The sequence below is a fragment of the Diadema antillarum genome, unplaced genomic scaffold (assembly GCF_040938485.1).
Source record: "Diadema antillarum isolate AM-2024a unplaced genomic scaffold, OU_Dant_1.0 seq00000752_RagTag, whole genome shotgun sequence".
Lineage (NCBI taxonomy): Eukaryota > Metazoa > Echinodermata > Echinoidea > Diadematoida > Diadematidae > Diadema > Diadema antillarum.
The window spans coordinates 516,769-539,971 of record NW_027271646.1 but is presented as its reverse complement, the minus strand read 5'-3'; the positions used below and the strand labels follow the sequence as shown (position 1 = coordinate 539,971).

Below are 23,203 nucleotides of genomic sequence, written 5' to 3'. Positions count from 1 at the left end.
GTGCGCTTATTTACACTTATTTTTCGTACGCGTAAGGAGGTTTAAACAACCCCATGGTTTAAACCTCTTTTGTGAATTCGGACCTATGTGTATAAAACGAATGGAAGAATCTGCACAAATGCGCAGAAAAATGTTAATATCTCAAAATGACGTTACCAAATCAAATCTAAAAAATTCCTCTGAAAAAAATATCTGGCTTTACAATGGTACCTACCAAAAGTAGGTTTATAATGAACATCATAACTATTTTTGACCTTCATTTATTAATTTGGACCAAAAAGTCTGATTCCATGCATAATTAGTGAAATTATATAATTTTTCGAAAAAGCAACTACACAATATAGTAGATAATGTCACGGGCGACATGCGTGCCAATTTTTCGACAGCCAAGATCTCAAGCCCGGCCTATTAGGGTTAACCCTAAAAAGACTGGGGGGGGGGGGGTCAAAATAGCCCAGTATTTTTAGGGTTAAGGGAGTTGAAAATAATACTTTTTAATATTTCGTGTTGTTTCATAGATTGACGCTCATGTAATATATGTAAATGAAATGTTCTCAAAATACTTTGATTAAAATGTTTCGTGATTAGACTATTAAATCAAATGCAAAGTGTATATTTGCATGTTGCCTTGAATGTAAGATGGTTTGCTATTGCAATTTTTTATGATTTGATTTGATGTTTGCTTGCAGCATAATTGAACTGTGATGACATGAACACCAAAGGCCAAGGAGGTGCATGAAAGAATGCAAGAGTATGCTGTGACTATGAATGGTGAAAATCTACGAAAATATCAGTGAAAGTGGAATGACTATTTTTATTGTCAATACTGACTGATAAAAAGAGTGAAAAGTGACTAGAAATGAATGGTGAAATGACTGAAATATCAGTGAAAGTGTGATAACTATATAAATAGTCAAAACTGACTTGCAAAACTAGTGAAAATTACTAGAAATCCAGTAAGATTTTTTAACTGATTAATCTAGTCAAATAGATATAACTAGAAATATATAGTCAAAATGACTGATTATCAGTTGCACCCAGCTGACCCTTTTGCCTAGTCAGATTTGACTAGATATCAGTCATATTTGACTATACCTTTTTTAGAGTGCACCGTTCCGCTTTTTTGGGGACACCCGGTATAGGAAGCGAAGATTTAAGTGGTTTCGCGAATTCATATAGTCATACATGACTTGTGACGATATTCATCAGCAATTAAGTCACGTTTAATCACTCGGGTTGCAACTCGGTGCATTTTAAATCTCAATCACGGTTCTGATGTTATGATTTCGTCATGTCCATTTCAACAATCACACACACAAAAAAATAGAACACAAGAGTGGTTAAGGAAGATAATGTGAAGGATAATGATCATGAATCAATGGAAGAATGTATTAGGCATAAATATACTCACTATACAATAGGCCTACCAAACAAAAAAAGAAATGTTTAGCATATGGCCTATGGGAGGCTTTTGAGGCAACGAGATAATCACTTGAATGCAATTCATACGCATAGCATCGGGAGAGATGGTTGCGACTATTAGAAGGGCTTAAACTATCCTATAAAAAACATGATATAAACTTACACTTAAAATGATATTATCATCTTCCTGAGTTTAGGAATTCGCCACCCCTGCCATAAACATTGTTTGATTTTACTCTTAACTATTCATCGACGCAAATTTGAAAACGGATGCATGTTGGTTGACCTTCCTATTATGTGGCGGGACCTCCGCAATGTGGGCTTGTGAGGGCCCTACACGGATATTGACAGGCCTATCGGTTTCCGTGTGCGTGCACACACGTTTGCTCGTTTTATGTCTTTGTTGTGTTCCGTAAAGGGATGTCTTTAGTTAAGGTGAGGATTCAGCTTTGAACATGATTTTGCGAGATACTTAGAAACCACTTTATGAAATGTTGAAGAACATTAAACTCTATATAGAGGAATTCAAAGTTTGTTGACGAATATTGGATTTTGGAAATGGCAGAGATATCCGAGAGCAAAGTAAAGCAAACGATCCTACAAGGCAGTATATACCCACCTTTTATTAGAATCGGGTTGTGTGGATATCTCTTTGAGTACCTGTTAGAATTATATATGCTCTGTCATATTTAATAAGAGGATCATTATCTCAAAAATAAATATTTCAAATGAATACTGATGTGCCTATTTATCACCTCGTCTCCCATTGACACGACTCTTATAAAATATTCACTAATTCTAATTCGTTCGATTATTATTTTTGTGAAGAGAAAATGTATCCTTGTAGTTACTTAATTAGGCCTAGTACTTATAGGCAGCAGTTATACTGGTTTGTGCGTGTGTGTTTTTTTTTTCTTTAATTGTTTGTCGTTTCACAAACCAACGGAAAAAATTATAGATTTAAAGGTAATGACTTATACAACATGGGTTGTATATCTTTTTGAAATGAAAATGTCAACATTCTCCAACTTTCTCACCTAAATTCAATGTTAAAAGAACTTCTACAATACTCAGTACTTGTGAATTTACTGATACCAACTTGAGCATGGGAAGGTTGCCTCATAGTGTTTAGTGGCAAATCTATTCCGCATCACGCATGAATTCACGTATCACGCGTAGGCCAGCAGTAACTGCCCACGCAAGTCATATGTACACTGTATAAATACACAACACAAAAAGACGTACACATCTGCTTTTCCTTTTCTTTTCTTTTTTCCATAGCTGAAATAGAGGAGGAGAGAAGGATATTATAAATTGATATGGATAAGTCTATATGGATAGATAACTACAAAATAGCTCGGTCGACAGATGATATAGAAACTAATACTCAGTAATGGATAGAGTGATGGATATAGATGAATAGATATAAAGATAAACAGACAGTTGAGGTGAATATTCATTGCGAGATAGGCCTACCTACTAGAAACCACTCTATGAAATGCTGAAGTACATACAATTCTATGGATAATTAAAAGTTTATTTGATGAAAATCGGTTGTTTTGAAATGGCTGAGCTATCCCCACAACAAAAAAAGTAACACGGAGCGATCCTAATAAAAGTTTACGTGGGTTCAACCTTTTATTAGGATCGCTTTGCTTTGGATATCTCAGCCATTTCAAATCCAATTTTCATTAAATATGTTTTGAATTCCTCTCAGGATCATGAGAGGTTCCCCGTTATCTTCAAAAATCGTCATTAAAAAAAAAAAAAAGTTTGGAATCTGAAGTCTCATCTCAAGCGAAACTGCCAGTATAATGTGGTATAACAGGTAAACAGGAAGGTATCATAGGTATTAGCTGATAAACTGCTACCTATATTGAAATCGAATAGTATTCAACTTCTGGAGTATATTTCTCTAAAATTATGTTTCTGTTGGAAATGGAAAAAACACACAAATGAGTGAAATGAATGAATATGAGAATAGAGATGGATGCAGAATACTATAGTATAATATGGATGGGTGGATGGACGGATGGATGAATTAGGGTAATTCCACTTTCCAATCCTTCGTCAGGAACCACTGTGCCAATTGCTGTCTCGAGACCTTGAGGTCCTACACTATCTTCGACAACAGCTGACAATTTTTTTTTCTTCGTTTCGTTTCGTTTCGTTGTTATTTGTTATCTTTTGTCGTGCCTTATCTCGATCCCGAGCTGCGACCTCCGTCGATCCGGACCCTTCTTAACCCTATAAAGCCCAAGGGGGGGGGGGGGGGGGGGGGGGCACATTGTGCCCCCCTACCAGATTTTCGTTTGCCACTCCTTCATCCTTAATTCGATTTCAACCAAATTTGGTGACTTTTCCTAAAATCTTATTGCGAACATTTTGATATATAATTTGGCTATATTTGATGTTGCTGGTTGCCATGGCAACCATAAACTGACAACCATGTCAGTCAGATTTTGCATCTTTTTTCTGTTCCCATTTCATTTAACAGCATTACAGTGTATGAAATGGGTGTTTCTTGGCTGAAATTTGTTGAAGATGCAAAATTTGAAGTAATCATGGTCCTGGAAAGTTTTTCTTATTATTTCCTTTGTTTTTATGTGACAAAGGCATAAAACAATAGATATAATAGAGATAATTGAAAACAATAATATTTTCTACAGATTGCCCTTATATTTTGAGTTATTTTGATTCCTTCACCCAAGTTATGCCTCTAATATCATTAGTTTATCATATTTTCAATTTGCAATCTCAAAATTCCACTATTATGCAAATATGAAATGTCATAACTATACGTGTACCCATCCCAAACATTTCATCTGAGGTTTCATAATGTATCACTATGTTGATATGAATAGCGCCCCCATGTGGTGACCTTGAGAAATTTCAAACATAACAAATAATAAAATTCCACTTGCTTATCATTTGTTGCAAATATGAAAATGATTGGTCTATAATAAGACATATATAATGGGGATAAAGAAATTATACCAAAAAATCATGTTTTTAGCATATTTCCTATGTATTTCTTTATATTTTTGTAAATAGCGCCCTCCATGGGTGACCTTGTGAAAATTCAAATGTACGGTCATGTAGAGTATGAGTTACTCTACCCACGTGCCAAATATGACGATGATATATCAAATAATAAAAAAGTTATATAGGGGGGCACAATGTGCCCCCCCCCCCCCCCCCCCCCCCCCCCCTTGGGCCTGCGAGGGGTCAAAATAGCTTGGGCTTAATAGGGTTAATACGCTCAGTACACTGGAGTGTCATTACCAAAGAGGTGCATTACCCATCAAAGCTGCCGATCGGGTCATAGCGGATCGAACGGAACCTCCTCTTTATTTATGGATTGTAACATGTTAGTACCGTTTCTACCTCCATGGTACAATCGTACTTAAATTGTACATCGTTGTGGATCTGCGGAAAGCATTGTGCATTTTTTATTATAAGTGATAAAACCCACCTCCGCCACACCGCACAGCACCGGATCGGACATCTCATTCAGAGTCGGTACAGCAATACCTGCACCGCAGTAAGGAGTTGCTGCTGTAATTGTAGTCGGCATCCCTTCTGCCGAAAAATTTACTATGTTGTAGATTTGACGAAGAGCGAAATATTAAACCGAGCTGTCTGCCCTTCAAAGGCACCTGTTCAGAAGGTAAGGAATAATCACTCTTAGCGATCTGTATGTCGAGGGTTACCCACGTCCATCTCTATAAGTAGAGTCTAGTCCCACAAACTGAAAATTTTGTAATGTTGATCTCCGGTGTTGTTAAGTAAGACTTGACTGAGTCAAGCTCAAGGATCTCGACACTCCTCATTATCATAACGGAACTGATGCGTCTTTTACGAGCACTCTATGTAAGATTTAATGCAAGAGTTTCATTTAAATTATCACCCCAAAATGAGGAAATATGTCAGAGTACAAATATATTTGTTCAGTATTCATTTTTACTAGTAAAAGCCACCAAGTTTGGACACTGCGATCTCATGATCTGTCATGTCGGCCCCGGCCCTGACCGCTTCTTCGCGTCGGGCTGGTCGCTGGTCGCAGCCAGTGCCACAGCACAGCACAATGCCAATGGCAGTGCTGTGTCTACCACTGTAGTGTAGATCTATAAAGTTTACTATTGGACAAGTTTTCTGTCACTAAAGCTGATGAATATTCATACTGACACTGCACTGTGATCTACATACAGTGTAAGGACGATTTAAAAGAAAAAAGAAAAGAAAAATTAGTGGCAGTGCTCTTGCCAGCGCCGTGGTACATGTAGCTGTAAAGACTAATACATAGAGACAATATTGAGACTGTAGAGAGTATAGCTATAGACCCTAGTGTTGCAAGTACGATGCCATGCTGAAATGTAACTTTGTATTAGTCCACTTTTATGTATAGAAATGATGTAAGTAGGGATAGCTAGACATGGTAAAATACATTGTACATTTGTACAAGACAGCATGGTAATTGCGGAGACGTGCGTACATCTCTGACTCTGTGCACTACTGACATTCAGTACCTTTGGGGCATTAGACTAGCCTTTAATGAGTGTTGTATGCACCGAAATCTCCAAAAATGCTACACAAAATTTAGAATTGCTACACCTCAGCTTTAGAAGAAGATGTTGATTTATCACAAGAATTCATTGTGTAAATTGTTTGAAATGTTCATATTAGGCCTTTTATGATACAATTCAAAATTTGATGGAAAGAGTTCCTTATGTCCCCCCCCCCAACTAGTTTGTGCAAAATGGATAGATTGCTATTTTTTTCCCATAACCTTTATTTAGTTTATTATTAGTAAGGGGGAATAGTGGTTTGTTTATTTTGTGCAAGTTGGTGGGGGGGGGGGGACATAAGGAACTCTTTCCAATTTGAGCCCTATTTGCCAAAATTTTCTTTTTATCATCCACTCAGTATGAATGTGTACATGTACAGTGAATTGTAGGTGTGAATAGTGATTCTGGCACACAAATAAAGATGTGAAAGATGTCAATCATTCCACATGTTCCATTGTATTGCAGATATGCCTGGAATTATGCAATTTTTGCACGAAGCCGAAAGATGAATGTCTGTAGAGGGGTTAACTTGGAGTTTATTTTCCAAATATCAGAGTGAATAATTCAAATGATTTTCCAAAATTCATAATTTTCAGGACAACTACATGTAGTGTTAGTTTTGCTCAAACTTTCATCATCTGAGTACAGAAATCAGAGCAACAAAAATAAGTATCTGGTAGTAATACAACACACTCTCCTACAATTCAGAAGTAAAGATGCTTTTCTGAATGTAGCGATTACAATTTATGATGTGTACTGTGTCTGCTTTAGATTAGTAGAGAGGGTACCTGTATGCTATAAGTGAAATTCTTTGTCTGCATCAAAGTTATTGTTATGCATCAATGTTATTGTTTTAGCCATCTTCAGGTAACCATGGTTTATTGTTTTTTTGTGTGTGTGTTTTTATGCCTCCGCCAACGAAGTGGCTGGAGGCATTATGTTTTCCGGTCGTCCGTCCGTCCGTCCGTCCCGATTTGTTTTTGTCGATATCTCAAGAACCGTGTGGTGGTTTTACGTCAAACTTGGTATGAGGGTATATCCTGGGGGGATAATACTTTGTTTGGATTTTAGGGTCACGGGGTCAAAGGTCACAGGTTATTTTGTGAAAAAAAAAAGGTTGAAATTTCATGTTTTTCTCCATATCTCGCAAATGGTTCAAGGTATCTTCATGGAACTTAATATATATGCATGTACCGAACATTCAGCACATTTGTGGCAAACCTGTCATTTTAATATTTTGCCAATTGTGTGAAACTGTCATCACACATTGTCAAGACATAGACCTATTAGGAGAACCATGCATTATGGCGGAGGCATACCAGTCGCCGTAGTGACATTTCTAGTTTTATTAATAGTTTGAGTTTATTTAATTTCAAAGTGACCAACAAGGTAAACTGTATCCATATTTTTATCTTTCAGGTTACTTTGTTACCATGATTTTAGAATACTGCCTCTTGGGAGGCAGTGCTGCAGCAACTGGACTCTTTTCATTCCTCTGGCATAAAAAAGCAAGGACTCTTGCAGAAGTGAAGGTATGGCTTGAAAATCTAGATTACACTGCTGTAGTACAAGATGTGATAAAGCACAAATTACACCATTGTAGTGCTTTCAATTTTATGTGCAACACCCTTGCAAACAGAGTTGAAAATATTGACCTCAGTGACAATCCCCAGAAGTACATTTACATGTACATGTGCAAGACTGCTGTATATTCCCGCTCCACACTCATACCCCATCACTTGCCAAAATCAATGTTTGTGAGTGTGTGCATCCACACATAAACGAGCAAAGTTCTACAGGTAGTGTCGAGTGATATGGCAAAATCAGCGGGGGTCATGAGTCTTTCCCCATAGCATGTTGCAGAGACACTTTGAACTTCTTAAGGACATGCCAAAAAAATGAACAACATTCTAAGCACCCAGACATAAATTGATTGCCTACTGAAAGTTAGAAACAAGTTTGCAAATGTGTCTGGAAACTTGTATCAAGACTAGTAGCTGGCTGAAGATTTTTATCTGTGGATTTCATTTCATTCACTCTATTGTTTACCGGTATGCTGTAAGTCTTCAAGAATAGGGGTAAGATAATGTCACAGAGTAGCCAGGATCCTGGACTTTTAGCTCGTGACCTTCATGCCTGCAATTAAGGCTTTGTACACAGACATTTGTCTGCAATTTTTTTTTTTTCCATTTAACAAGCCCTGAAATGTCAGGCTGTACAACGTATACCACCCTTGATTTGCTTGGTTGGCAGAAGTTTACAATTAAATTCTTGTTGCCAGTCAGTGATAGGAAGATGTGCCCATGGAAGAATTCATCTTTTTGAGATTGAAGTGAAAAGAAAATAATGCAGATCAGTAAGAATTTTCCTCGAGTTGGGATTTCATACAATGTACACATTTGTATGCACTTTGCTTGAATTGGACTGGGAAATTGGGGCTTTAAACACATGGCATGACCTTCATGTCCTGCAGCTAGTGATGTACAGTGATACTTTCTCTCCATTTGTATGCATGCTCATAGGTACAATTTTTGTACCCTTTACTCTTTGCCTTTTCCTGCGGTCCTTTTTCAAAACCAATCTACAAATGAAAGAGTTGTCATGGTACATCCCATTTTGATATGTTGTTCATTGCAGTGGCGGATGGGGGGGGGGGGGGGGGGGGGCACCGTGAATGCGTCTCCTCTTCATTTGTTGCTAAAACATAAGAAATAAAAAGAAACCCGGAAGTAGCACCAGAAACATTGTTTGCGTCCCCCCCCCCCTTTACGGAATTCCTGGATCCGCCCCTGCATTGTACGTAGAAACTGTTTACTATTTCAACTGTGTGTTGACTTGTGCATGTACTGTGAGGGTATGGAATACTTTTCTACAGTCATCACTTGTGTCACAAAGCCTCAATTAGATATATTTTGAGAATCACTCATTTGATAAGCTTTTAAAAAAAACAAAACATAAATACCTCTTTTCACAGGATGCACCAGTGCTAGAGTTGAACCAAGACCTTGCCAGCATCCTGAGCACAGCACCGAACCAGAGCGTCCCGTACGCCGTGGTAGAGGGGAACATCAAGGCTGTGGAGAACTCCATAAAGAGTGAATATGTGGTGGGAGTCTGCGGGGTCATCCAGACTCTTCTCTGTCGGGAGCACAAAACAGAGTGGAGTAGATCCACAAGGCTTTGGTAATGGAGCCATCAGCTTTGCATATTTATTTTCTTAGTTATTCCTTTAATATTTATTTTTATACTCCCACCCACACATGGTGCATACATATGTATATATAGGAATCACTTTAAAGTTGCATGGCCGGGGGGTCAGTCAAGGGAGTTGGTCGGTTGTTCACTCCGTTGCAAAATCTTATTTTTCCTTTTCAATTGCAGCATTACTGTGGTCTTTAACCCGTTGAGGACAGACTGATTTTGCTACAACAAGCATTTCCCATACACACCTGCCCGAGTATACTCTGGACTTGTCCTAAATGGGTTAAAGTTTGGAAAACTGTTAAATGATATTTACAAGTTGAAATTTTGAAAATAAAATTGATTGTATACTTATTTTTCTCTTTGAAGAAATAGTGTTTTGAATCCATATGGCGGTACAGATATGGACTGCTCCTTTGGGCATTGTTGATACTGTGTCTCAGTGAAGGACTATACAAATGATGCACTAACGCCACGAAATAATCCTGTGCATCACTTGTTTTATAACATGGGTCGAAAACTAACAGCATTTTTCATGTATCTTTGTGGATCAAGATGTCCAAAGATGTTCGTCCCAAACATTTACGCACGTCGCACTCTGAAATCCCGCACATATAAGTACTGTACGTATAAGAGTATACGTACGCCACACATGTTATGCACACAAGAAAGGCCGGCCGGCAGCCCGAACTAGAAGTTGTTTACAGGATTGACAGCGCGTATAGTAGCGCGCGACGCACTTGTAACAACTGATTGAGTGCACACTGCTAGTGCAAACATTGTGACGTCGGCCGTGGATGTTAATGAGAAATTAATACAAGCACACGTGACTCATTTCAGCGCTTCCAATTGGCTACATTCTTGAACCCATTTTATAAAATGATATTAACAATGCCCTGGATAAAAGCTGGTCATATCTATTTTATATACCAAATGAAATGAAATTTAATAACTTCATAAATTGCTATTGAGCTGGCCTATTCACTTACTATGATATTGTATCCAAATTGTTTGCACTGTGAATCTGTACATACATTGTATGCCTTGTGATCACATACAAAGACTGTAGGACAAGGATCTCCTCTCACTGTATGAAAGCCAAGCATTCACTTTCATTTTCCATTTGAAAAGATAGTTGGATAGCCCTTATTCAGATGCACTAGCTGGCCTTTCATGGGGTTGAGTTGTGAGTATTCGAGGCATACCACTTTACCAAGTTACATGTATGCACCATGCTCTTTGCAAAGAATGACTGAAATGGCGTTTTTTATGTGCATGGCTTGTGACTCTCTCACACATGGGACCATCCATATGTCCTGTCCAAGGGACAGAGTGTTTTGCCTCTACTATAAAGGGGATGGCATGATAACACACAACATTGCTCAATAAGACTTACTTGGGTTTTAATAGAACCCGAGCCTGAACCCGAGCCATTTGATTAAAAGATAGATGCACTACCAACTGAGCTACCTTGCCACCTTTAGTTGTCACATTTTCATTTTACAATTTTGTATTGCCACAAATGATAACATTCTATTGCAGCATACCAATGGTTTATTGTTGTAATACCTAGCCCCTATGTGTACATAAATCATGTCTACATGCTTACATTGAGAATGTTTGTTTATGAAACCTAACTTATGTACCCGACAAATCAAAACAATGTAGTCAAAATTACTAGTCCATTAGACTGTTTTTGTTCATTTTTGTGTAACTTTTATTCCACAAGGATTTTCACGTGCATACTGTTCAGGTTTGCTGTCATGATCCATGCCAGGCATAGAAATGATGCTGGAGTTGCATGCATTGTGAGAACTGGCTATGAAATTTTGTTTAATTTTTCACCACAGATGAAGTTATCTGATGTTTTGTGATGACCATTTCCTCCTTTTATTTTGAAACACGGACAGTGACAATGTCAAAATCTTCCAAGCGGCCAATTCATTCCGTTTCCCATTTTTACTGCACAAATATAATGTAACAAGGGTAATCAATTTTTTTCATGTTATCATTCTACAATTGTATGTGGTTCTGTGATCAGTTTCATTGAGTGTTCCTACGATATCGTCATAGACGTTTTGAAATTAGATATTTATCAAGGCAGGGTGGCAATGATGAAATCGCATTTTACCAGTCAAATCTCTCCTATACTCTATGTTACAGTTGTTGTATGTGTTTTCTCCCCAGGTACGACACAACTCGTCTTATTCGTGATACCACTAAGAATGTGCCTTTTGACATTACAAGAAACAATGTGGCCATTGGGGTTGAGGACGCTCTTGTTGCTACGGGTCTGGAATTGGAGACTATCCATGACAAGTTCTACCCCTACAACACATCTCTGGGGAACAACATCCTGAGTTGGGCAAGCGGCGAAAAGACCAAGGGTTTCCAAGAAATTGAGCGCATGTTACCAGAGGGAGCTTTCCTGACGGGAATTGGGGAACTGGCGCTGGTGAACGGCAAGATCACACTCCGCCCCCCAGCGACGGGGCTGGAGTACATCCTCTCGCTGTCGGGACAGTCGGGAATCATTCGGGAGCTGCGGTCGAAGCTGCGCCGCTGGAAGCTCTTGGTGGCGCTCTTTGGCTCGGCCACTGTCTTGATGCTCTGCATTGTACTCTGGAGGTGGTTCAAGAGATACCAGGAGCAGAGAAACTACGATCTCTATGTGCAACGTGTGCTGCAGCAGCGAGCGGAGCAGGCGGAGGGCTCCAGCGTGGATGATTACCCGAACAGGCACCAAGAGGTCGACACCTGCGCCATATGTCTGTCTCACCCCCGTGACTGTGTGCTCCTCAACTGTGGACATGTGTGCGCGTGTTCAGAGTGTGCCATTGCCCTCCAGCCGCCCCAGTGTCCTATATGTAGGGACCGAATAGCACGGATTGTACCTCTCTATCACGCATGAGAACTTTGTGTCACTCCAAATACCTGTGTTGCCCTTGTTCTGTATCTCATTTTGATAGAAACTGCAATATCGAAGTCACTCTACAAGACATTTTCTACAGACGAGTCATTTGATCGTTCCTCAAGCATGGAGCCAAGTGTTGAGACCATCTTCATGTGGCTGATTTCAAGCCATGACTATAGCTACATGTATGTTTACAAGGTCCAGGACCACACTTCCAAAGAAAATTCTCATTGTATTAGACAGGAGAGATGATAGAGTAATTCAGGCTTTGAATTGCAGATATAATAGACAAGGCCAACTTGTACACGGTGCTTGGAATGAAGGGTACAAATACATGTACTACAATATAACTTGCTACCTGACAATATGTACCAAAATATTCTCAACTTGATGTGGCATACAGAAATTTGAGGGTAATTTTAGGGTGCAACTAATAGATGTAGAGGAACTTACAGTTTTATGGTTTAGGCTATCTATCACAAAATTCTTTTAGTGTAATACTTCAAATCCAAATATAATGCACTTTATACTGTTATCCCGACCGCACAGTGTAATAAAGTCAATAGTTTGCTTGTTGTATGCAAATTGTGCTCATCATAGGCTTTTGTATGTGTGTTAAATACTAAAGAATGCCATGTCAGCAGACTTCTGGACACTAAAACCAGGGTAATTCATTCAGTAATTGTCAAAGTTCACTCACCTTTGCGGCAACTTGCTTCATTAGTGTGTTTCTATTTTTTTTTGCAAACAGTGCTACATGTATATTTCTCTGTGGTAGAAATACACCTAAACCAACTACATTGTTTGTGAGGTAAGGGTGTGACCACATGAGGAGTTTGTTATTTGCTTACGTGTTCATATGATGTTGCAGGGTTAGCACAAAATTTAAATTGTGTTTGGGCCTCTATATTTCCTGGCTATCAAGTTTGACGTCTTCTGCCAATAGTGAGAATACATTGTATGGTCAATCTGCAGGTAGTGAATATACATTTGTACATATTCTACATGCAACAGGCACAAGCTGCCGAATTCTTTTATTGTTGATTGTGCAATGTAGCAGGTACTCTTTATTTCTGAAGAATGTACAGATCTGTTCTTATGTTATTTATACTCCTATTTCAATAGGCATGTTTGTTTTCCATTTTTTTTTAATTGTAGTCTTTCAGACTGTTCATTTATCAGTCTGATCCTATCCAACAGCTCAAAGAAAACAAGAAAGAAAAGATTGAAAAAAAAAAAGGTCAATGCCATGATTTTAACTTTATGAATTCATATGAATGATTACATGCCCAATTCGGTTAGTCACCTTTATCACCATGAAGTAGTGTGTGTATGTTTCATGTCAGACTGCTAGCTTTGAGTGATATGAAAATCGGTTGAGCTTACCAACATTATTATTACGTCTCTAACCATACTTCTTGTTCAGTGATATTGAATCACAATGCTGTTGATAAACAGAAAGAAGCAATGCAAAGAAGTTTTTCTTCCTCTTTTTTTATGATTTCATGGAGGGACCTGCAGTGTACAATAATTGCAGGCAAATTGTCAGAATGCAAATATCTTTGCAAGCAATTTTAATCTGGAGAAATACTAACTACTCAAGTGTCTTCCACTGGAGCTGTTGAGAAAAGCTCTCTAATTTCTCAACAAAAAAAAAAGGCATTTTATGGAATTCTCCCCATCAGACACTTTACCTCAGTAGTATGATAAATGTAAGGATTGATGGTTTAGGAAAGAAAAAAAAAACACTTTTTGAAATGAACTATGCGATGTATACACTGTATAATGTCTTGCAGAAGTTTTGAATTTTTGCTTTTGTAGGAAGTAGAAAAAGATCCATCTGTTTTGATGATGTAAAGATTTTGCCACCAGCCCGATGTAAACAGAAAAAAAAAAGAAAAAAAGATACAAGACAACACTGTAGATCAATAAGCCTGGAAGTAGAATGGTAGAAGCAAAGAATTATTTATATCCGCTAAATATCAAAGTGGTATTAGTGATGCCTCGTGGTTTCTGAAGTACATGTGCTGGTCATGAATACAGTGAATTTGTATAACCCTTGCATGTATTTTTGCATGGTTTAACAGGACATCTTTTGATAGATGTTTGAAAATTTGAGGTGATTTTGGCAACACTTTGAAGGATAATGTTCCAAAAATCATACATGGGTGTAATGGATTGCCATGATATATTAAACCCTTTTCAATGTGCCATGGGGCTAATCTTACTGTGTCAGCTTAATTTGGAGATCCAAATTCAGCAGAAGGCTTAGTGAACTTTGCTTCCTTTCTTAATAAGGAAATGAGTAAAACTTGAATGCTTGGGGACCAACTTAGTGAGGACTTAAATTGTGAGTGCTACATGTACTTTGCCAAGATCAAGAGGCTTGCATTGACTGATACGTCGACGGAGAGTGAATGCAATTGTGATACTGTACCCCACTGTGTGCAAGTGAGCATGCACATGATGCGTTGAGGCTTATGAGACTTGGATGTGGAGAGTTATGTTCAACACCTACATGGGTGCTGAGAAGTGAAACATTGTATTCTCTGTGTCTGTGTGAACCACTCAAGGATTAAGTTTAAGATTTGATGACACCTTACCGGATGATGTTGAAATGCAATTCAAAGTATGAATCATTATTGTTTGTCTATCAATTCAAAGTTTTAATCATTATTGTTTCTCTAAAATTCCTAGTGTTGTTTGCATGTACCTATTGTATTGTTTAGTGCTGAATTTGAATGATATGCACTTTCCCTTCTTGTGGTAAAGTACTGCAGTTGTATGTTTTATTTTAAAGGTTGTGCTAGCTATTCTGATGTATAATCCCTACATTCAGGGATACATAAGTATTAATCCCTCTTTGGCATCTTGGGGGAAGGAAATCTGGGGAGGGGGGACTTTATGCAAGAAAGCAAAATCAGTGTTTGAAGGAAAGGACTGAAAAACAACTAAAAAACAAAAACAAACCCAAAATCTTGGCACATAAAGAGTTGTATATTTATTCATTAATTACTTTTTGATTCATTCATTCCTTAATTTATTTTACTTTAGTTGCATGTTACTTTATCATTTTTTTCTTTCTTTTGTCTACATGGATGCTCACTTCAGCCCATGGTTGTCATTCAGTGAGGCCTGATATGGAACTATTTTTAGCTCATTCAAAGGAGTCATGCAGGAGGCCAGTGAACTAATTTATTTATGCATTAATATTAATGCAAGCTTCAGGAAGAACTTAACATTTACCAACTTGTGATTTGTGTAGCAGGCATACTTCATGTTGTCGTAGTTATACTGGTAAAATTAGGTTTGCATATTATCATTGTTTGAACAGAACATGAGGCAAAGCAGAGACTAAAGTATATGTCTACAGTGTACCCAATAGGCTGGTTTACTGATGTATTCAAATTTGTGGATATTTTCCCTATGACCAGTGACAAGTAAATCCATCCATTTTTACTTACTCAATGCAATTAAATACCTGGAAATCCAGTTTGCTTGCCAAAGTTAGGGCTATGGACCTGTTTGGTTTGGGTTCTGTTTCATATGTTAAAGGAATGGTACAGTTTTGGCTGAGATGGGGCTACAGGTTTCCAATGTTTTGATGTTGTTTTTTTATGATGATTTTGGAGATAGTAAGAAACCTCTTACGAAATATGAAAGAGCATACAATTCTAAGAGGAATTCAAAGTTCATTTGATGAAACTTAGTTTGAAATGGCTGAGATATCCAAAGCAAAGAAATCCTAATAAAAGGTGGGACCCACCTTTTAGTAGGATCACTTTGTTTTACTGTGTTTTGGGGGTGTCTCAGCCATTTCAAAACTAGTTTTCATCAAATGAAATTTGAATTCCTCATAGAATTGTATGATCTTTAACATTTCATAAAGTGGTTCCTAAGTATCTTGCAAAAAGTTAGAGGCTGAATCCTCAACTTAACTATTCCCTACCCCTTTAATGTCTATTTCAGCCATAACTGGGGGGGGGGGGGGGGGGGGGGCTTCAGTATGCCTAATGATAGTTCAAGTTCAAATTGATTCTCATTTCCATCAAATAATACCTTTGGCAAGCTTTCTGGTTGTGACAATTATCCTTTGGTATTGAAAGTATGAATAAAGTGTGAATACATTAGTAAACCAGTCTTATGTCTCAGTTCATGATCCTCAAGTGAAATCTGAAAAACAAAATACAGGTAATGTATAAATATATTTCAGAGATACTCTTGTAGATGGATGAGAATGTACTGCCTTGAGTGGTCAAGGCTAGATCTACAATAGAATACTTCACTTCTTAGCAGCATTGTTATGAGGGAAATGTGATTTGTTGATGTCTACCATCTAATAATGAAATGAAGTACATATACAGTATTCAGGCTTAGAAGTAAAGTGTGTGGGTTTCCAGTTTGTACAATGTACATTGTACATGGAATTTTTACTGGGCATCACTCATGCGTTGTCACGAAGTATCACATTTTATCTTGTAAATGCAGACACATCATTCAGAACTTCTGATTAAAGACAAATCCTTGATACCAAATGGCATTTGCCCAACCTTCATATTTGTGAGAGTTGAGGGTTGTATGATCTGTGCATTGCAAAATAATTATTGGAAGTATGTATATGGAAACGATGTGTGTGTGTCTGTGTGTGTGTGTCTGTGTGTGTAAGTGTGTGAAAATTATAGTAATGAAGGATTGCAATGATGAAATATCGAAATTATTACACGTAGTTCATCGACCATTATCAACAGCAGCAGTACTATCATTCAGCTTTGATAAAAAGTAACTAGAAAAGTATTTTAAAAATGCTTCAGTTTCAAAATGTCCACTCTCTTTTTCTACACACACACACACACACACACACACACACACACACACACACACACAAAACCACACACATACACACACTTTTGATGCATTGTTTTTTTGTTGCTATGTTTGTTTAACTGCTCTCGCAGATTTGCAGCTCAATAATGCTTGGAGGGACAATTGACCACTGTAATACACAATTACCTGCAACATGAACCAATAACACCCTATGAAAGAGCATCAGGCTCCTATTGTCAAAGGATGAACCTTCAACTGGTTACTTAGTAATTGTCCATTTTGTGTTTGGTGAAATTCCTGGATTGAATTCATAACTGCATTATTTAAATGCCATATGCCTACCTATGGTCAGTTTTGCACTGTGGATCTGAATTATGAACAAAATTTGTGTCTTTACATGGAAGAACTGAAAAAGTAAAGCATATTCTGCACTACATGTATAAGCTGTACCAGGCTGTATTGAATTTTGTCAATACATTGTACTGTAAAAGTGGAAATTTTCGCGGTGTTGAAATTTTTGCGCATTTCGCGCAACCAGAAACTAGCTCGAAAATAAAAGCACGCGAATATTTTTGTTTGCCATATGTTGCAGTAGTTGGTGTCTTGATTCCGCGGAATTAAAAACACGCGAAACTCTTCTTGACTGGCCGAGCGCAAAATTAGTCATGCACAAAATAATCCACTTTTACAGTACAATGTACTTCGTATCAGGGTTCATATCAGCTTCCATAATGGACAGATGTGTGTACTAGTAACTGGATAGATGGCATGACAAAAGTACGGTTTAGGAAGAACAAACAGAATTGTGGTACCTTTGATGCAGACTTTAGTGTACAATTACCATCTCTTGCTGGATGGAGGCAGAAACTGAATGCACAAATTTTCTGTGCCAAGCTGTAATAAAGTGCAACTTATACTCTACTGGCCATGCCATACAACATCACCCAAAAGACCAGACTTCTCAATAATTTTCCTTCCATAGAAAATATTTAATACATTATTACTCATCATCATACAATACATCTCAGATGTAGTTATTTACTGTACGTAGAAAAGTTTCACATATTTTCACATATTTTCCTCATAAAAGTGTTTGCGCAATGCCCCCAGAGACAATTATTTCTCATTTCTTCAGCTTTCCTGCATTTCATGGGCATGGGCTAGAACATGAATACTTCACACAGACAACTCTATGTATTTAAATGTATACAGTGTACAGATCTCCCCTACTAGTGCATAGCAACCAATATCCATAATATTCCTTGTTATTTCTTGAATTGAATGGCCTCACAATGAATCTAAAAGTAAACATGTCTCACATTTACAAATATTTTCTCAGCTGGTACATGTACAGTACTAGTGTACAATGTGTAATTACGACTTTTTTTACCTACACACATAAGATTACATGTTACATTAGTTCCTTGGTCAGGCAAGCTCTGAGGTTGCCATCTGAGGTTGCCATGGGCAACCGTTATCAGAATACCGGTAGTATGCACAGGATTAAAACGCATTATGAAAATACAGACAACCTCTCCTACAGTACAATCTAAAGGGAGCAGAGAAAATCCTTTTGAAGTACCTAAATTTTGACTTACACAATAGAATTAGCACATACAAATGTATGCTTTGTATCTGGAGTTGAATTTTTCTTTGACCTTGTCAATTTTTCGACTTGTGTGAAATCAACTGAGGCAAGATTGATTGTGTTAGTCTATTATGCAGCTTCAATCTCATATACAGGTATCTCTAATTGACAAAAATGGTTTACCATCATGTTTTGTTTTGTTCATTTGTTTTTTCGTATATTAAGTCTTCATAATACTCAATGCATTTCACCCCTTGGAATGCAAAGATTGCACTCATCGATATTTGCTATGATGGGCAAGTTTTGGGTAAGTTTCCTGGTTATCTAGGAGCGACCTTTCTTAAGGAGGTACGGAAACTTTGAACATGATGGGAAATTGGTCTGTTGACAAATAACATGTATTCATAGTGCAACAGTATGCTGTACATGTACATAGGCGCACCTGATGACACCCAGAAGGGAGAATCTACAGTGTCAAGTGAATTATTGACAACACATCACTGACTAGTATGTACATGTTGTACCACTATCTGATGTGACAAAAAGAACATTTATGAGTCTCTGTTGTATGTTTGATTTGTTTTATTACGTCTTCTGGGCCAATGAATGTATAAAATGTCACATGCACTTTTGGAAGGTTTTACTTCGGAGCATTTAGCTTTTCCACGATGCATTTTTTAATTATTGATTTATTTCATGTGCCCACATACTTTTACTCATGCATGTAAGTTTCCATGACATATAATTTCCATTTTTTTTTCACAAATTGAAACTCTCTTAGTACAAGGTAGTTTGCATGATAACTCACCCAGCAACCTGTGATAAAGAGAATTAATGACAGTCCACAAATGAAGACCACTGTCACATGACTGGGATCATTTTGATCACATGATCTCTACTTATTGACATCTGGTTTAGAACATCCACACTCATTCACCAGTGAAGGAAGCACAACACTTGAGGTGCCAACCTGTAACACAGCAGAGGCACCTTATGGATAGGTAAGCAATCCAACAAAAATGTACAAACTGGACATGATCAGGGGGGTAGTGATCCTCTTCACACTTTGCATCCATCATTGTAATGTTAATGGCTTAAGTTGGAAAATCACCAAATTCGTACATCTGTCTTATTCTGACGCAGTTGAACCTTTTTCCTTCATACATGATCAGCGAGGATTCCGTTCACTGGTATTGCAAAGAGCACCATCATGATTGTTTTTTTCACTGTTGTGTGAAAAAAATTTGATGAAGAAATGTTACTATTCAGGAGAGCGCCCTCACATGGGTCACTGCTCAGGTGGTTGCTTCTCAGACTCTGTACCTATGACGACTCTTTCCACCTCCTCCATATCGATCCCTTTGTCCTTGATGGCATTCTAGAAGAGATCATGCAAAGAATAACCCACGTTATATCATAACATAATGATCAGAAAAATCAAAAATAGTAAATAATGTACATGTACAGGGCTGATATCATCAATCACAAAATCATGCTACATCTTGTATTATTATTTCCAGTTTGAATTTTTTTCTCTCCCTGATATTTTCATCAAAATTTTATTTCAAATGAGGATGAGAGAAGAAGAAGAAGAAGAAAAAAAAAGGAATGATGTCAAAGAGCAAAAGCCAAATAAAATCACATGCATTTGTCTGACAGGCATAATTATGCTGAAATCATTTGTGGTGTAGAGTGCAAATTGAACAGGAGGAATTATTTGTTGTTAAATACGTACTTTCAACTGGGTTTATGGGAATGTCTATACCAGTGCTGGATTGTCAGAATTGTGACTTTAACTGTTTTCTTTTTTTTTCATCTAAGTTGTGTCAAAAGCTATCTTATCTCTTTTCTTTAAGGATGTGAAAACAGAGGATTTCAAAATATGAAATTTCAAGCCGCCACATTCTGAATCACAAACTGGTAGAAGTATACTTTGCTTCAAATGAAGAGAGACTGCTCGAGTCTCATCTAAAATTTGAAAGAACACACTTATAGCTAGGGTCTGTATACTGATATTTCACTTTCTTCCACTTACTTAAAGGTAACCCAAACCCAAAGAGCAATGTGGATTGGGTGAAAGCAGCAACATTAGTACTAGTAGAACACATCAGTAAAAGTTTTAGGAAAATCGGACAATCAATGCAAAAGTTATGAATTTTTAAAGTTTTGGTGTTGGAACTGCTGGATGAGGAGACTACTAGAGGTTATAACATATATGTGGACAACAATACAATTGTATAATAAAAATATAAAGGGGATTCCATTAAAATTCCTTTTTCATGAAAATTACACATTCTATCAACATACAGTCTGTATGTTAAAGGTAGCAATTATTCCCCCTACTTTCTGAATACAGTTTGTCAAGTGTTCTTTCATTATGCTAGAAAAGTGAGTTTTTGTAGAATTCCCTTTATATGTGACCCTGCACCACAAAACAAACAAAAAGTCGCCAGACATGAAATTTTAGTTAACAGCATATTCTGAAAGAGCAGACTTTTAGCTTTAAAATGATGTATAACTTAAATCAAATGGACTCTCCTAACCTATCTAAATATCGGAAAGAAAGCACAAACTCAGGAAAAGCGTGAACTGAGAAAGGAGGCTCTGAAGTACAGTGTCTATTCAAGCACTTAATCTTTACCAAGCCGTGCTGGCTGTGCAATGAATGGGACAAAAACAGGATGTACAGTAAACCACTGCAGTAACAACAATGAAGGGATTATCAGATTGAATTGAAATTGATCATGCCTTATTACCACATTCTGTCCTTAGTTAATGCCAACTTTCAAAGCAGTAGCATCATCCTTTCAAAAGTTATAGGACTTGAAAGTGAAGAGTGTGAACAAGGTTGTTAAGAAATGAAAACGGGGCTGTACAGACACAATTAATCACATTACTCTGCCAAATAATGTTCCAGAAAAACGGCTAAGAAGCACACTTTCCTGTCCGTTTTATGATCCCAAATTTTAGCATAATGTAGAAGAAGACTTGCTCTTTCAGAAAATATGAAAAAGTCAACATCGGCTCGGACCCATTTCACCTATTTTCAGTCCTCACACACAATCAGTGTGTGCGACTTTTTGTTCGTTTTGTGGTACACGGTCACATATATTCTTTAAAATGTTGTCCACACATACTTCATAACCTCCAGTAGTCTCCTCATCCAGCAGTTCCAAAACCAAAACTTTAAGAATTCATAACTTTTGCATCGATTGTCCGACTTTCTTCAAACTTTCGTTGATGTGTTCTAAGCCAAAATGTTGCTGCTTTCGCTCAATCCATATTGCTCTTTGAGTTTGGGTTCCTTTTAATGTTCCTATCATCAGATTTAACATCTTAAGACATCACAAGCCATCTTTCAGCCTTCAGCTATAACAGCATTACTTTAGTGTTTTCAAAGAAACTCTCACACTTACTTTGACACACTGCTGGTATTTTCTGAAGAGCTCACCACAGCTGTCTGTTGTGTCTCCCTTGAGGAACTTCTCACTGAACCACGAGTTGAAGCAAGCATCATACTCATGCTTCAGGTCATTGCACTCTTCATTAAGGCTGTTCATCTCTTCAGTTTTGATAATACACCTTTGATGGAAAAACAAATATCAAAGAAACAAACGACTTTATTAAACCGTTCCTTCTGCAATTCTCTAAGTACCTTTAATGTCCCCAAACGAGATTCTTTTTGCCTGTCCAGAGAGAAGGACAGGTTGGTAATCCACCTGTGCAAAAGCAGTCAAGCGGTGCATGTATCCCTTTCCCATGGTCAACTACATGTCGTCGGTTGAGAATGATAAGGGCGTTAAGTTGCCACAAAACCCATAGTGTTCACGATCACTTAACGCCCTTCTCATTCTCAGCAGACGATGTGCCCTTGAACAATGGAAATGTAAATCGGGTGCAAAGTATGAATAGAGCGTGTGCTGATTGGCTTAAAGACTCTTTTTGTTCTACACAAAACCAGGCATCTGAATGCGATGACTGGGGTCAGCAAACACAGAAATCTACTGAGCTCAGCTTTGATCGCTAATGTACATGTATATGTTCATACAAGTTTTAAAGCAGAGCAAGGGCAAACTAAATCAGAAAAAAGGTAAAAAATACTGTGATGTATGCATTTTTCCAACAGAAAGAGAACAAGTGCTGATAGAATAAACTCTAATCTTTTTATCAAACCCATTTTGGGAGACGTCATAACACAAAGACACATGAATTTAGGTCACGAAAGCAGGCACTTTTGTCTGTAAGGAACGGATTAAATGAAGCCCATTACTATTAGTTAACTGTATTTACTCGGGTATTCTCCCCCCCCCCCCCCCAAAAAAAAAAAGAAGAAGAAAGAAGTAATTTTCCTTTAGCCGTTTACATGGTTTAGGTCTATAGAGTCATTAACCGCAGCAGCGACCCCATACGGACGAATACGTTACTGTGTTACAGCGCCCCGCGACGGGGTTATAGAGTCATCAAATTGCACAATGCAATGCACTCTCTATTTGTTTTTAATTTGCCATTTACAATGATTTAAACTAAGTTTAATATACTGTCATACAATGACGGAATGTCAAGACTTATAGATCTACATCTACAACTTGTAGTTCACCCGAGTTTAATTTCGCTTCGTTGACCCCGGAGAAAAAACACACACTGTTACACTCCAAGCCAATATATTGATAGGAAACGCAGAATACC

At 37.7% G+C, this 23,203-nt stretch overlaps 2 protein-coding genes across 2 annotated transcripts; one reads left to right on the top strand and one right to left on the bottom strand.

Moving 5' to 3' along the window:
- The first annotated feature begins 4,988 nt into the window (after positions 1-4,988).
- On the top strand, positions 4,989-12,523 carry LOC139738536 (mitochondrial ubiquitin ligase activator of NFKB 1-like). The gene is made up of 4 exons (XM_071649157.1): positions 4,989-5,092; positions 7,410-7,522; positions 8,965-9,173; positions 11,379-12,523. Exons 2-4 carry the CDS (start codon positions 7,424-7,426, stop codon positions 12,100-12,102), a joined length of 1,032 nt encoding a protein of 343 aa, XP_071505258.1. The 5' UTR covers positions 4,989-5,092; positions 7,410-7,423; the 3' UTR covers positions 12,103-12,523.
- Positions 12,524-19,793: 7,270 nt separating this feature from the next.
- LOC139738534 (TP53-regulated inhibitor of apoptosis 1-like) lies at positions 19,794-22,077 on the bottom strand. The gene is made up of 2 exons (XM_071649156.1): positions 21,934-22,077; positions 19,794-19,895 (listed from the first exon to the last, which is right to left on the bottom strand). The coding sequence occupies exons 1-2, from the start codon at positions 22,075-22,077 to the stop codon at positions 19,806-19,808; spliced, it is 234 nt and encodes a 77-aa protein (XP_071505257.1). The 3' UTR covers positions 19,794-19,805.
- Positions 22,078-23,203: the final 1,126 nt, after the last annotated feature.

What these genes read in the sequence shown, in the direction of transcription:
- LOC139738536 (XM_071649157.1), top strand. Translation starts at nt 7,424, where the DNA reads ATGATTTTAGAATACTGCCTCTTGGGAGGCAGTGCTGCAGCAACTGGA. An exon ending in GGACTCTTGCAGAAGTGAAG is followed by an intron (nt 7,523 to 8,964) that starts GTATGGCTTGAA and finishes CTCTTTTCACAG; the next exon opens with GATGCACCAGTGCTAGAGTT. An exon ending in AGTAGATCCACAAGGCTTTG is followed by an intron (nt 9,174 to 11,378) that starts GTAATGGAGCCA and finishes TTTTCTCCCCAG; the next exon opens with GTACGACACAACTCGTCTTA.
- LOC139738534 (XM_071649156.1), bottom strand. Translation starts at nt 22,077, where the DNA reads ATGAACAGCCTTAATGAAGAGTGCAATGACCTGAAGCATGAGTATGAT. An exon ending in AATACCAGCAGTGTGTCAAA is followed by an intron (nt 19,896 to 21,933) that starts GTAAGTGTGAGA and finishes GATCTCTTCTAG; the next exon opens with AATGCCATCAAGGACAAAGG.